The sequence below is a fragment of the Pelodiscus sinensis genome, unplaced genomic scaffold (genome assembly GCF_049634645.1).
Source record: "Pelodiscus sinensis isolate JC-2024 unplaced genomic scaffold, ASM4963464v1 ctg62, whole genome shotgun sequence".
Taxonomy (NCBI): Eukaryota; Metazoa; Chordata; order Testudines; family Trionychidae; genus Pelodiscus; species Pelodiscus sinensis.
The window spans coordinates 124,473-139,059 of NW_027465946.1; the positions used below are offsets into that span (position 1 = coordinate 124,473).

General features: G+C 71.1%; 1 protein-coding gene across 2 annotated transcripts; it reads right to left on the bottom strand.

Moving 5' to 3' along the window:
- Window positions 1-1,976: 1,976 nt before the first annotated feature.
- Window positions 1,977-12,560, bottom strand: ECH1 (enoyl-CoA hydratase 1). Of its 2 annotated transcripts, XM_075917207.1 has the most exons (10): window positions 12,429-12,560; window positions 8,174-8,351; window positions 7,930-8,018; window positions 7,477-7,601; window positions 6,010-6,058; window positions 5,182-5,246; window positions 4,537-4,607; window positions 4,067-4,138; window positions 3,536-3,686; window positions 1,977-2,287 (listed from the first exon to the last, which is right to left on the bottom strand). In XM_075917207.1, exons 1-10 carry the CDS (start codon window positions 12,475-12,477, stop codon window positions 2,183-2,185), a joined length of 954 nt encoding a protein of 317 aa, XP_075773322.1. In that variant the 5' UTR covers window positions 12,478-12,560; the 3' UTR covers window positions 1,977-2,182. The 2 variants fall into 2 exon arrangements, with proteins under 2 accessions (XP_075773322.1, XP_075773323.1); XM_075917208.1 differs by lacking the exon at window positions 4,067-4,138.
- Between the last annotated feature and the right edge of the window lie 2,027 nt (window positions 12,561-14,587).

Here is a 14,587-nt window from a genome sequence, read left to right on the forward strand (position 1 = left end):
CCAGCGGGGCCGTGGGCGGGGGGGCCGGGCGCTCCTGGGGCCAGCGGGGCCGTGGGCGGGGGGGCCGGACACTCCTGGGGCCAGCGGGGGCCGTGGGCAGGGGGGCCGGACACTCCTGGGGCCAGCGGGGCCGTGGGCGGGGGGGCCGGACACTCCTGGGGCCAGCGGGGCCGTGGGCAGGGGGGGCCGGACACTCCTGGGGCCAGCGGGGGCCGTGGGCGGGGGGGCCGGACACTCCTGGGGCCAGCGGGGGCCGTGGGCGGGGGGGCCGGACACTCCTGGGGCCAGCGGGGCCGTGGGCGGGGGGGCCGGACACTCCTGGGGCCAGCGGGGGCCGTGGGCGGGGGGGCCGGACGCTCCTGGGGCCAGCGGGGCCGTGGGCGGGGGGGCCGGACACTCCTGGGGCCAGTGGGGCCGTGGGCGGGGGGGCCGGGCGCTCCTGGGGCCAGCGGGGCCGTGGGCGGGGGGGCCGGGCGCTCCTGGGGCCAGTGGGGGCCGTGGGCAGGGGGGGCCGGGCGCTCCTGGGGCCAGCGGGGCCGTGGGCAGGGGGGCCGGGCGCTCCTGGGGCCAGCGGGGCCGTGGGCAGGGGGGGCCGGGCACTCCTGGGGCCAGCGGGGCCGTGGGCAGGGGGGCCGGACACTCCTGGGGCCAGCGGGGGCCGTGGGCAGGGGGGCCGGGCACTCCTGGGGCCAGCGGGGCCGTGGGCGGGGGGGCCGGGCGCTCCTGGGGCCAGCGGGGCCGTGGGCGGGGGGGCCGGACGCTCCTGGGGCCAGCGGGGGCCGTGGGCGGGGGGGCCGGACACTCCTGGGGCCAGCGGGGGCCGTGGGCGGGGGGGCCGGGCGCTCCTGGGGCCAGCGGGGCCGTGGGCAGGGGGGCCGGACACTCCTGGGGCCAGCGGGGCCGTGGGCAGGGGGGCCGGGCGCTCCTGGGGCCAGCGGGGCCGTGGGCGGCGGGGGGGCCGGGCGCTCCTGGGGCCAGCGGGGCCGTGGGCGGGGGGGCCGGGCGCTCCTGGGGCCAGCGGGGGCCGTGGGCGGTGGGGCCGGGCGCTCCTGGGGCCAGCGGGGCCGTGGGCAGGGGGGCCGGGCGCTCCTGGGGCCAGCGGGGCCGTGGGCGGCGGGGGGGCCGGGCACTCCTGGGGCCAGCGGGGCCGTGGGCGGGGGGGCCGGGCGCTCCTGGGGCCAGCGGGGCCGTGGGCGGGGGGGCCGGGCGCTCCTGGGGCCAGCGGGGCCGTGGGCGGGGGGGCCGGGCGCTCCTGGGGCCAGCGGGGCCGTGGGCGGGGGGGCCGGGCGCTCCTGGGGCCACCGGGGCCGTGGGCGGGGGGGCCGGGCGCTCCTGGGGCCAGCGGGGGCCGTGGGCGGGGGGGCCGGGCGCTCCTGGGGCCAGCGGGGCCGTGGGCGGGGGGGCCGGGCACTCCTGGGGCCAGCGGGGCCGTGGGCGGGGGGGCCGGGCGCTCCTGGGGCCAGCGGGGCCGTGGGCGGGGGGGCCGGGCGCTCCTGGGGCCAGCGGGGCCGTGGGCGGGGGGGCCGGACACTCCTGGGGCCAGCGGGGGCCGTGGGCAGGGGGGCCGGGCACTCCTGGGGCCAGCGGGGCCGTGGGCGGGGGGGCCGGGCGCTCCTGGGGCCAGCGGGGCCGTGGGCGGGGGGGCCGGGCGCTCCTGGGGCCAGCGGGGCCGTGGGCGGGGGGGCCGGGCGCTCCTGGGGCCAGCGGGGCCGTGGGCGGGGGGGCCGGACACTCCTGGGGCCAGCGGGGCCGTGGGCGGGGGGGCCGGACACTCCTGGGGCCAGCGGGGCCGTGGGCAGGGGGGGCCGGGCGCTCCTGGGGCCAGCGGGGCCGTGGGCGGCGGGGGGGCCGGGCGCTCCTGGGGCCAGCGGGGCCGTGGGCGGGGGGGCCGGGCGCTCCTGGGGCCAGCGGGGCCGTGGGCAGCGGGGGCCGGGGGGGCCCAGAGGCTCAGCCCCCCCCAGGCAGCAGAGGGCGGGTTTGCTGGGGGTTAGTTTATTAATCTCTCTGCTCTGAACTGATTTGGCCGGCGGCTTCCTTTGCTATGAAACGCGTTTGGGGCAGCACAGGCCCCACTCCCGGCCCACGGGGGGTGCCGAAGGCAGTGGGGGGGGCGGGCCGGGGGCCGAGGGCAGTGGGGCGGGCGGGCCGGGCGCCAGCCACTGGTCGGTATCCCGGGGCTCGGCTACAGCTTGGAGTACACAACGTCCTTGGGGCTCTTCTTCTCCAGGGCGGCCTGCGCAGATTTCAGGATGTCCTCGGTCTGCAGCATGCTCATGTTCCAGGTGGCCTGGGGGAGGCAGGGCAGGTGAGGGGGCAGGAAAGCCACTGGGACAGGGGAAATGCACACGACCTGGCCCCTCCAGCCACGGGCGGCTGCAGGCAGGGGCTGGGATAGCAGGGTGTGGGTCGGGGTTGAGGGGCACGGGCAGAGCTGTAGATGGGGAGCCCAGGGACTGGGCTAAGGGCAGCAGCAGGGCCGAGAGTCGGGGCTAGGGGCAGGGCTGGGAGCAGGGCTGCAGGTTGGAGCTAGGAGCAGGGCAGGGGGTCAGGGCGGGGGGTCAGGGCCGGGGGGCAGGGCCGGGCCGGGGGGCGCTCACCATGTAGCGCAGGCCCTCGGGCACAGCGTGGTCCCTGGAGTAGAGCAGGTCGGGGGGCAGGTCGGGGGGCAGGTCGGGGGGCAGGGCCGGGGGCAGGGCCGGGGGGCAGGGCCGGGCCGGGGGGCGCTCACCATGTAGCGCAGGCCCTCGGGCACAGCGTGGTCCCTGGAGTAGAGCAGGTCGGGGGGCAGGCCGGGGGGCAGGTCGGGGGGCAGGGCCGGGGGCAGGGCCGGGGGGCAGGGCCGGGCCGGGGGGCGCTCACCATGTAGCGCAGGCCCTCGGGCACAGCGTGGTCCCTGGAGTAGAGCAGGTCGGGGGGCAGGCCGGGGGGCAGGGCCGGGGGGCAGGGCCGGGCCGGGGGGCGCTCACCATGTAGCGCAGGCCCTCGGGCACAGCGTGGTCCCTGGAGTAGAGCAGGTCGGGGGGCAGGTCGGGGGGCAGGTCGGGGGGCAGGGCCGGGGGCAGGGCCGGGGGGCAGGGCCGGGCCGGGGGGCGCTCACCATGTAGCGCAGGCCCTCGGGCACAGCGTGGTCCCTGGAGTAGAGCAGGTCGGGGGGCAGGCCGGGGGCAGGGCCGGGGGGCAGGGCCGGGCCGGGGGGCGCTCACCATGTAGCGCAGGCCCTCGGGCACAGCGTGGTCCCTGGAGTAGAGCAGGTCGGGGGGCAGGTCGGGGGGCAGGCCGGGGGGCAGGGCCGGGCCGGGGGGCGCTCACCATGTAGCGCAGGCCCTCGGGCACAGCGTGGTCCCTGGAGTAGAGCAGGCCGGGGGGCAGGGCCGGGGGGCAGGGCCGGGCCGGGGGGCGCTCACCATGTAGCGCAGGCCCTCGGGCACAGCGTGGTCCCTGGAGTAGAGCAGGTCGGGGGGCAGGTCGGGGGCCAGGGCGGGGGGCAGGCCGGGGGGCAGGGCCGGGGGGCAGGGCCGGGCCGGGGGGCGCTCACCATGTAGCGCAGGCCCTCGGGCACAGCGTGGTCCCTGGAGTAGAGCAGGTTGACCTTGGTGCCCTGCACGGCCACGGGGCTCTTGGCCGCGATGTCGGCCGCCAGCTCGAAGGCGCCCTCCAGCATGGCCGGCTTGTCCTGGAACACGCGGCTGGGGAGAGGGGAGGGGCCACGTGGCGCTGAGGGGGGCAGACCCGGGTCCCGGCAGCGGGGTCCCCAGCCAATCGCAGCGCCCGCTCTCCCGGGGGCGTGGCCCAGCCCTCAGCTGCCTGGTCCACTGGCCCTGCTCCCTGGAGCACCACCAAGGGGGAGGGGCCTCACACGGGCTCCCGGCTCCGCCCCCAGCTCTGGGAGGGGCGTGGCCTCTAGTGACTGGGGGGCGGGGAGCCAGGACTCCGGGGTCCCATCCCAAACATCCACAGAGGCTTAGAAGCCCCCAGCCCTCTGGGCCCCCCTTGCCCCCCTGCTGCTGAGGCCCAGCTGCCCTGCCTCGGGGGGGTTGCGCCGTGTAACGTGCTGGGGGGGAGCTACCTGACCAGGCCGCTGCTCTCAGCTTCGGGAGCCATCATCCTGCGGGCGGTGAAAGCCAGCTCGTTCACCAGGCTGGGGAGGCAGCACAGGGCAGGCGTGGGCGTGAGGCCTCCTCCCCCAGTCCCTCCACCTCGGCCTGCGCCTGGCTGCCCAGCGCCCACTGCCCAAGCCAGCTCTCCCCTTTGCAGGGCAGTGATCAGTGCTGCCCCACGGCGCCCACTCCCGGGCAGCGGGGTGCCGGAGCCACCCACAACGCAGCCAATTCCGGGCGGGGGCAGCAACGCTCACGTTAGGGTCCACGGTGCAAACGACTGCCCACAACAGGGGCTGTGCTGGGGGAGGATGGGGGCTGGAGGAGCTGGGGGGCATTTTCCAGGCCCCCAGATTCTGTGGCACCCACATATGAGCCCCTAGGGCCGTTGGCCTCCCCAAGAGTCAGCCAGAGCCTGCCCCGCGTCACGGGCTCACACCTCCGGTTCCCGATGATCCTGGGCAGGCGCTGCAGGGTGCCCACGTCTGCCGCCAGCCCGATATCCACCTCCTGCGGGGGAGACAAGGCAGGGATGGGACGCCAGGCAGGAGCGTCAGCCCTGGGCCCACACAAGGGAGCTGCGCCCGCAGGGAAACGGCGCCAGCCACGAGGGCAGCAGGGACGCAGTGCAGTGTGGCCCAGCCCCACCAGAGGGCGCCACGCGGAGCGGGACCAGGCACGTTTGCCAGCCAGCTGCTCGGGGGCGAGTGTCCAGGGAGCCCCTGTCCCCGTGACAGCTCCCGTCTGTCACTGGCAGGCCTGAGAGTCCGGCGGGGCTGGGCAGCCGGGGCTGGCAGGCCACCGGGACGAGCCGAGGGCTCAGCAGCTGGCCTGTGCCTGTACAGACCGAGCAGGGCCCGAGCTGGCGGGAACAGGGCCCACAGACCCAAGAGCCTCCCGGCAAAGGCAGCCCTGGGGAGGGGCCCCCGGCCTCCGGCAAGCGGGGCAGCCGCAGACGGGTTTTCAAGTGAGCGCGGCTGGGGGAGCAGTGCCCAGCGGCGGAACAGCCGCGCATGCCGGTACGGCGACGTGCCAACGCCAGCCCAGCGCCAGCGCCCCCGCGCGGCCCCGCTCCGCCACGCACCTTCACTTGGAACCAGGCGTCCTGCGTGCAGTACCGGATGTCGCAGGCAGAGATCAGGTCTACGCCTGCAAGGCAACAGTCCTGCTGGTCCTGCTGGTGCCAGGAGCCCCGGGAGAGCCAGACAAGGCCTCCCCGCTGTGGCCGGGCGCATGGCGCCCTGCAGAGGGAAAAGCGCCCCCGCCCCACGGCTGGAACTGCGGCCAACCCAGCCCTGGATGCCTCTGCTTGGGAACAGCCCGGGGGAGCGTGCAAGCAGGGCCCTAACAGGCAAGCTCTGGGGGGCTCTGCAGCCGTCATCCCATCCCCTCTGTGCCCCATCCCCGTTAGCTGCGGGGCCCTGGTGCGGAGGCAGCACTCACCACGGCGCCGCAAAGCCGGCTCTGCTCCTCAGCCTTCTCCCAGAGCAGGCCGCATCGGGCGGGGGCGCCCCTTCCCACTGTCGCGGCAGGCCTGACCCCAGCTGCTGCCAGGGTTCCCTGGACGCCGGGCGCTCGTGCGGCCCCTCAGGAGAGATCACACTGCTGCCCAGCTGATTGGCAGAGCGCCCCCACTGGGACTTCTGTTTCTACAGGTGGTGCACGCTCACACGTGCCATGGTGCACACAGAACATTTATTCTGCACACGAATGGAAAAGATTCCAGGCCAGACCCCCCAGCAGCCTCTCGGGTTGTGCAATGGGAGCAAAGCAGGGGCAGGGCTTTGGGGGAAGCGGGGCCAGAAAGAGGCAGAGCCTGGGCCAGGGGAGGGTGAAAGGATTCGCAGTCTGCTGTGCCCCCAGGAGCCCTGAACTAACACAGCCCCCCCATTCCCAGCCAGATGGGCCTCACCTCCTCCGATGCAGGCTCCGTGGACAGCGGCGATCACGGGCTTCGGGCACTGGAAGGAAGCCAAGAGGGCGTCAACCACCGCGGAGCCAACGCAAACCAGCCCCTGCCCAGCTCCACAGCCCACCGCTAAGGTCCCTGCCACGTCCCGGCCGGCTGCCGGCAGCCTGAGGAGGGCTCCAGAGAGGGATGCCAGGAAGGTGCCATTCTCCGTGACCCCGGGGCATGTAACTGTTCTGAGCCGTGAGCGCCAGGCCCCAGGGGTTGGTTGCTATTCGGTCATTACGGTAGCACTTCCCCGCCTCGCGGCACCAGGCGCCCGGGCCCAGCGCCCCCAGCGGGTAACAACCGGGCGTGGGCGCTGGGCCGTCCAGACGAAGCGGCGCGAGGGGCAAGTCGGTTCTGGGGCAGGAAAGGCCGGAGGGCACGAAACGTTCTATGGCGGGGGGTGTCCCTTTGTGCAACGAATGACAAGCGATGAATATCCGACTGCCTCTTCTGCTTCTGCGATTCGCTACGGCATCTGGGCGAGCGCGGCAGTGCAAATCCTGCAGTTACTAATAGTTCAACCCCCCGGGGATGTATTTGTGACCAGGACCCAGGGTTGTGGCTCGAGTCATTATTATTCGCTTAGAACACCAGAGCGGCCAGACGGGGTCAGTGTCCTGTCCTTGGCCAGGGCCGGGTGCCCCAGAGGGAACAGGGAATCCTCACGGGATCCCGCCCATTGCCCTTTCCCATCCCGGACAGAGGCCAGGGACAGCCTCCTGCCCAGCCTGGCGAACGACAGACCTAGCCTCCAGCATCTTATCTAGCTCTTTTGAAAACCTGTTCTAGTCGTGGCCTTCACACCATCCCCTGGCGAGGAGTTCCATGGGTGACTGTGCTAAGGAACTTAACTTTAGCTAGTACGAAGCCTGACGTTTAGACTGTAAGGCGGGGCAGGCTAGGTATGGGCTGCAGGCTGGATCTGGCCACCCCCTGAAACCCCCCAGCAGTCTGCCTGCCGCAGCCCCCAGCTGCTCTCAGTAGCTGGCTGCCCCTTGCAAGGCGGGGGAGGAGGGCTTGGGAAGCTGCAATGACTGGACTGGGGGTAGCACGTGAAGCCTCCCCCCGCACACGCAGCCAAGAGCCAGCCTGGGGGTCCCGCTGGGCTGCTGGCCAAGAGCCCACCTAGGCAAGAGTCTCCTCGCCAGAGCCTGCACTGGCAGCCCAGCCCCTCCCGCCCCACCTCCCACCCAGCCCCGGCACCTCTCCCCTCTCCATGTCACACCCCCTCCTCCATCCAAAGCCCCTCTCAGACCCAGGCGCCCTCCTGCTCCCCTCCGCACCCAGCCTCCACCCCAGGCCCCTTACCAAAAGCCGGGAGTGGGCCCCATCAGAAATAACCGCCCGCCTCTGCTCCCTCCTTGCGTGTGGTACACGCAGACCCTCCCTCCGGCCCCCCGCGCCAGGACGGAGCCGCCTCACCTTCTCCAGCACGCTGAAGGTCTCCTGATACTCCCGGATCTTCCGGCGGATGTTCCACGCCTTGCGGGCCGTGTCGTCCCCCTCCATCATCACGAACACGCTGCCCATCTCCATGAGGTCAATGCCTACGGGGAACGGGAAATCACTCTCCCCTCCCACGTCTGCCCCCAGCGGGCCGACCGGCCGGGGCCCAGACCGGAGGGCTAGTAGTGAGACCCCTCCTCAAGACTGCCTGCCCCATGCAGGGGGGTGGACTGAGCCTGGCCTGCCGAGGATCCATGGCTGAGACCAGAGCAGCCGTGCCAGCCGCGCCCAGAGGGGGGCGATGCTGAGACTGGCCCAGCCGGGTCCATTGGCAGCACCTCGTGCCTGCCGACGGCAGGGAGCCACCCCATCCCCGATACGAGCCGCTTGCCCGAGGCTCCCCCCTCCAGCCCGTTCTGGTTCCGGTACCGGCAGTGAACAGCTTCCCAGCGCCTGACACCACCACCGCGTGGCACTCCGGGTCCTGGGCGATCTTGCTGAAACACTCCACCATCTCCCTGCAGGGATCAGAGCAACAGGGGCTGACGCGCACTCCCTGAGGGGGCAGTCGACACCCCACGGACAGCCAGGGACCGTCTGCTCCCCTCCCCTTGCTGTCCAGCCTCAGCGTGGGGGGAACTCTGGAGGCCTTCCAGCCCGGATTCCCAGCTACCTCCAAAACGCTGCGTTCATGGCGTTCCGCTTGTCTGGCCGGTTCAGCTCCACGTGGAGCACCTTCTCCCGCGCCCGGGACACCGCCAGGGTCTCATAGCTGTGAGCCGCAGGGGCTCCTCCGGCGGCCGACGCCATGGCTCTGAAGCGAGGCAGCGGCCGGATCTGGGCAGACAGCTCTGGGAAGAGAGACACCACTCGTCCATGCCAGGAACCCCGGCAGACAATTCCCTTGGGGAGATGCTGGGCAGCATTTAGTACAAGAGGAGCAGTGCTGCCCAATGGATAGAGCATGAGACTCAGGACTCCTGGGTTCTACCCTTGGCTCTGGCGCGTACATCCGTTCTCCCGTGCCTCAGTTTCCCCTCCCCCTCCTTCTTCTTAATCTGTAAGCTCTTTGCCTGTGACAGCACAAAGGGACCTCTGGGTACGTTCAGCAGCCCCTATGGACCACGTGGGGGCTGCTGGGGGCTTGGTCGTTTTGAAAAGCAGAACCCGACTCAGAATTTCGTAGCCCCAAGAGATGGAACCAAGTGCCTCAGCCTCTGGCTTCCGGGCCAGCCGAGAGGGAAGTTCAGAGCAGGGGGTTGGAGGAATAATTAACCGAGGGCGGTGTGGAGAGAGCACGATAAGAAGAGTACATAACGAAGCCCTCAGCGTTGCAGACCATGAGGGTGGGAAAGATATTCCAGGTGGTGCCTGTTCAAATCTCTCTCTAGGTGTGGAATTTATTGCGCGGTTTTATTGACATAAATATGCCACCTTTCCCCCAATTTTATCACAAAAGGAGCCACCCAGATTCTTCTCAGGCCTTTCTAGGGGATCTCAGACCTGCACAGCTTGGGCGGTTTTATTTGTATGTATGATCAGTCCACGGCCTTTTCATCGGCAGAATCTTCACGCCCACATGAGGGGGATCACTATTAGCTGCATTTTGCAGATTGGGGAAACTGAGGCATAACGGGGGGACACGACTTGCCAAACCTGGAGAGAGAACCCAGGAGTGCTAGCCTTTTGCCCCTCCCTACTCCAACCACTAGGACACACTCTCTCTCAGAGCTAAGACCTGAACCTGGGAGTCTCGACTCAGCCCCCTTGCTCTAGCCACTGGAAACCATGGCCCTCCCACAGCCAGGTATATACCGCATGAGTCCTTCCTGCTCTAACTACAGCTGGGCTAGAACCCGGAGCTCTTGACTCCCTGTCCTCCATTCTGTCACTGTCCCCACTCCACGCCTCAGTTTCCCTGACTATAAAGCAAGGACACTGACCTATGTCTGAGGGCTGTGTGGCTGGACTCACTTGAGTCCGCAAAGGGCCTTAGGGTGTTTGACTGGAAGGTGCTAGAGAAAGCCCTGAACACCTAGGACAATTGTCTGCCCACAACGCCGCAGCGCTAGTGGAGATGCAACCTTTCCCCTAGTAGCCTTTGAACAGGCTGATCCCACTGCAGGGGGAGGGGAAGAGCCGGTCAGTTCTGTCTGCACCCAGAGCAGCTGGGACACAGGTAACTCCTTGCCCAACTCTTTCGCCTGTGGCCGAGCCTGGCTCAGGCCTCCCTGCTTTGCTTCCGTTTGCATCAGAAAGATGCCAGGGAGGTTCCCGGGGAGAGCCCCAGGGCCGGAGCAGATCCCGTGCAGCTGGAGCGCTTCAGTGCGGACACGGCCAGGACCCACGGCAGGGCTCTCCCTGGGCACGGCTCATCCGCCTTTCCCGGAGCCCAGTGGCCTTGGCTACGCTCTCCCTGGGCACGGCTCATCCGCCTTTCCCGGAGCCCAGTGGCCTTGGCTACGCTCTCCCTGGGCACGGCTCATCCGCCTTTCCCGGAGCCCAGTGGCCTTGGCTACGCTCTCCCTGGGCACGGCTCATCCGCCTTTCCCGGAGCCCAGTGGCCTTGGCTACGCTCTCCCTGGGTACGGCTCATCCGCCTTCCCCGGAGCCCAGTGGCCTTGGCTACGCTCTCCCTGGGCACGGCTCATCCGCCTTTCCCAGAGCCCAGTGGCCTTGGCTACGCTCTCCCTGGGCACGGCTCATCCGCCTTTCCCGGAGCCCAGTGGCCTTGGCTACGCTCTCCCTGGGCACGGCTCATCCGTCTTTCCCAGAGCCCAGTGGCCTTGGCTACGCTCTCCCTGGGCACGGCTCATCCGCCTTCCCCGGAGCCCAGTGGCCTTGGCTACGCTCTCCCTGGGCACGGCTCATCCGCCTTTCCCAGAGCCCAGTGGCCTTGGCTACGCTCTCCCTGGGCACGGCTCATCCGCCTTTCCCGGAGCCCAGTGGCCTTGGCTACGCTCTCCCTGGGCACGGCTCATCCGCCTTTCCCGGAGCCCAGTGGCCTTGGCTACGCTCTCCCTGGGCACGGCTCATCCGCCTTTCCCGGAGCCCAGTGGCCTTGGCTACGCTCTCCCTGGGCACGGCTCATCCGCCTTTCCCGGAGCCCAGTGGCCTTGGCTACGCTCTCCCTGGGCACGGCTCATCCGTCTTTCCCGGAGCCCAGTGGCCTTGGCTACGCTCTCCCTGGGCACGGCTCATCCGCCTTTCCCGGAGCCCAGTGGCCTTGGCTACGCTCTCCCTGGGCACGGCTCATCCGCCTTTCCCGGAGCCCAGTGGCCTTGGCTACGCTCTCCCTGGGCACGGCTCATCCGTCTTTCCCGGAGCCCAGTGGCCTTGGCTACGCTCTCCCTGGGCACGGCTCATCCGCCTTTCCCGGAGCCCAGTGGCCTTGGCTACGCTCTCCCTGGGCACGGCTCATCCGTCTTTCCCGGAGCCCAGTGGCCTTGGCTACGCTCTCCCTGGGCACGGCTCATCCGTCTTTCCCGGAGCCCAGTGGCCTTGGCTACGCTCTCCCTGGGCACGGCTCATCCGCCTTTCCCGGAGCCCAGTGGCCTTGGCTACGCTCTCCCTGGGTACGGCTCATCCGCCTTCCCCGGAGCCCAGTGGCCTTGGCTACGCTCTCCCTGGGCACGGCTCATCCGCCTTTCCCAGAGCCCAGTGGCCTTGGCTACGCTCTCCCTGGGCACGGCTCATCCGCCTTTCCCGGAGCCCAGTGGCCTTGGCTACGCTCTCCCTGGGCACGGCTCATCCGTCTTTCCCAGAGCCCAGTGGCCTTGGCTACGCTCTCCCTGGGCACGGCTCATCCGCCTTCCCCAGAGCCCAGTGGCCTTGGCTACGCTCTCCCTGGGCACGGCTCATCCGCCTTTCCCGGAGCCCAGTGGCCTTGGCTACGCTCTCCCTGGGCACGGCTCATCCGCCTTTCCCGGAGCCCAGTGGCCTTGGCTACGCTCTCCCTGGGCACGGCTCATCCGCCTTTCCCGGAGCCCAGTGGCCTTGGCTACGCTCTCCCTGGGCACGGCTCATCCGCCTTTCCCGGAGCCCAGTGGCCTTGGCTACGCTCTCCCTGGGCACGGCTCATCCGCCTTTCCCGGAGCCCAGTGGCCTTGGCTACGCTCTCCCTGGGCACGGCTCATCCGCCTTTCCCGGAGCCCAGTGGCCTTGGCTACGCTCTCCCTGGGCACGGCTCATCCGCCTTCCCCGGAGCCCAGTGGCCTTGGCTACGCTCTCCCTGGGCACGGCTCATCCGCCTTTCCCAGAGCCCAGTGGCCTTGGCTACACGGGGGGGGGGGGGCAGGTCTCACTCGGGGATGGAGACTTCACACCCCTGAGCCACGTGAGGGTGCAGAGCGGGGTGTGAACAGGCCGTGTCGGGATCCGCTGGGGCTCGTGTCGAGTCCTCCTGGGGGGGGGGCTACCCCCCAGCCCCGGCAAGGGCACGTGCAGGGCCCCCGGGGCAGGCTGGTCACAAGCCAATTAACAGGGAGCCCCCCCCCGGGAAACTGAGTCAAGGGCGGGGCCTCCACGGGAGACACCTGCCTGTCTGTCTGCAGCAGGGGGGCGGGGCGCGGGGGGGGGCCACAGGACATGGGGGCGGGGCACAGGGGTCATAGGTCACGGGCGGGAGGGCGGGGCACAGAGGAGCCCACAGGACATGGGGGCGGGGCGCGGGGGGCCCACAGGACATGGGGGCGGGGCACAGGGGTCATAGGTCACGGGCGGGAGGGCGGGGCACAGAGGAGCCCACAGGACATGGGGGCGGGGCGCGGGGGGCCCACAGGACATGGGGGCGGGGCACAGGGGTCATAGGTCACGGGCGGGGGCGGGGCACAGGGGGGCGGTCCCGCGCCAGGCCCAGCGGGAGAAGGGGGGCCGGAGGGGGGGGCGCCGAGCCCCACAGGGGGCGGGGGGGGGGGCCGGGTCCTCACGTCTCAGCAGCTGCCGCCCCCTCAAGCCGGAGCCCGCCGCCGCCGCCATAGAGCGTCGCTCACGTGACCCGGAACCCCGCCCCCGCCGCCATCTTAGCTCCTGGCACGCCCCAGCAAAGATGGCGGCCCCCGCGCGGCCTCCCCGCCCGGCGGAAGTGCCCCCCCGCTAGAGCGCCACAGCCCGGCGGGACCGGAAGTGGGGGACGGGGCCGCCCTCCCCCCCGGCCCTGGGGAAGCAGCGACGGGAGCACGCGGGGGGGGGGGGGGGGGGGGCTGCAGGCCCGGCTCCCCCCCCCCCCCCGGCCGGACACCGGCCCCTCGCCCCTGCCAGCCCTGCACGTGGAGCGCCCCATGCACAGAGCAGAATCCAGCTCTTGCCCTGCACGGTGCGGCTCCTAGTGTCCCCCCCCACGCGCTCAGCAGGGGCCACTGCCCTGCCCCCCCCACACTGGGCACAGGAGGGGCCATTGCCTTGCCCCCCCCACACTGGGCACAGGAGGGGCCATTGCCTTGCCCCCCACACTGGGCACAGGAGGGGCCATTGCCTTGCCCCACACACTGGGCACAGGAGGGGCCACTGCCCTGCCCCACACACTGGGCACAGGAGGGGCCATTGCCCTGCCCCACACACTGGGCACAGGAGGGGCCATTGCCCTGCCCCACACACTGGGCACAGGAGGGGCCATTGCCTTGCCCCACACACTGGGCACAGGAGGGGACACTGCCTTGCCCCCCACACTGGGCACAGGAGGGGCCACTGCCCTGCCCCACACACTGGGCACAGGAGGGGCCATTGCCCTGCCCCACACACTGGGCACAGGAGGGGCCATTGCCTTGCCCCACACACTGGGCACAGGAGGGGCCACTGCCCTGCCCCCCACACTGGGCACAGGAGGGGCCATTGCCCTGCCCCCCACACTGGGCACAGGAGGGGCCACTGCCCTGCCCCCCACACTGGGCACAGGAGGGGCCACTGCCCTGCCCCCCCCACACTGGGCACAGGAGGGGACACTGCCCTGCCCCACACACTGGGCACAGGAGGGGACACTGCCCTGCCCCACACACACTGGGCACAGGAGGGGACACTGCCTTGCCCCACACACTGGGCACAGGAGGGGCCATTGCCTTGCCCCACACACTGGGCACAGGAGGGGACACTGCCCTGCCCCCCACACACTGGGCACAGTAGGGGACACTGCCTTGCCCCACACACACTGGGCACAGGAGGGGACACTGCCTTGCCCCACACACTGGGCACAGGAGGGGACACTGCCCTGCCCCCCACACACTGGGCACAGGAGGGGCCATTGCCCTGCCCCACACACACTGGGCACAGGAGGGGACACTGCCCTGCCCCCCACACACTGGGCACAGGAGGGGCCATTGCCCTGCCCCACACACTGGGCACAGGAGGGGCCATTGCCCTGCCCCACACACTGGGCACAGGAGGGGACATTGCCCTGCCCCACACACACTGGGCACAGGAGGGGCCACTGCCCTGCCCCCCACACTGGGCACAGGAGGGGCCATTGCCCTGCCCCACACACTGGGCACAGGAGGGGACACTGCCCTGCCCCACACACACTGGGCACAGGAGGGGACACTGCCTTGCCCCACACACTGGGCACAGGAGGGGCCATTGCCCTGCCCCCCACACTGGGCACAGGAGGGGACACTGCCTTGCCCCCCACACACTGGGCACAGGAGGGGCCATTGCCCTGCCCCCCACACTGGGCACAGGAGGGGCCATTGCCTTGCCCCACACACTGGGCACAGGAGGGGCCACTGCCCTGCCCCACACACACTGGGCACAGGAGGGGACACTGCCTTGCCCCACACACTGGGCACAGGAGGGGCCATTGCCCTGCCCCCCACACTGGGCACAGGAGGGGACACTGCCTTGCCCCCCACACACTGGGCACAGGAGGGGACACTGCCTTGCCCCCCACACACTGGGCACAGGAGGGGCCATTGCCTTGCCCCACACACTGGGCACAGGAGGGGCCATTGCCTTGCCCCACACACTGGGCACAGGAGGGGCCATTGCCTTGCCCCCCACACTGGGCACAGGAGGGGCCATTGCCCTGCCCCCCACACACTGGGCACAGGAGGGGACACTGCCTTGCCCCACACACTGGGCACAGGAGGGGCCATTGCCT

What these genes read in the sequence shown, in the direction of transcription:
- ECH1 (XM_075917207.1), bottom strand. Translation starts at nt 12,477, where the DNA reads ATGGCGGCGGCGGCGGGCTCCGGCTTGAGGGGGCGGCAGCTGCTGAGA. An exon ending in GGGGCGGCAGCTGCTGAGAC is followed by an intron (nt 8,352 to 12,428) that starts GTGAGGACCCGG and finishes CTCTCTTCCCAG; the next exon opens with AGCTGTCTGCCCAGATCCGG. An exon ending in ATGAACGCAGCGTTTTGGAG is followed by an intron (nt 8,019 to 8,173) that starts GTAGCTGGGAAT and finishes TGATCCCTGCAG; the next exon opens with GGAGATGGTGGAGTGTTTCA.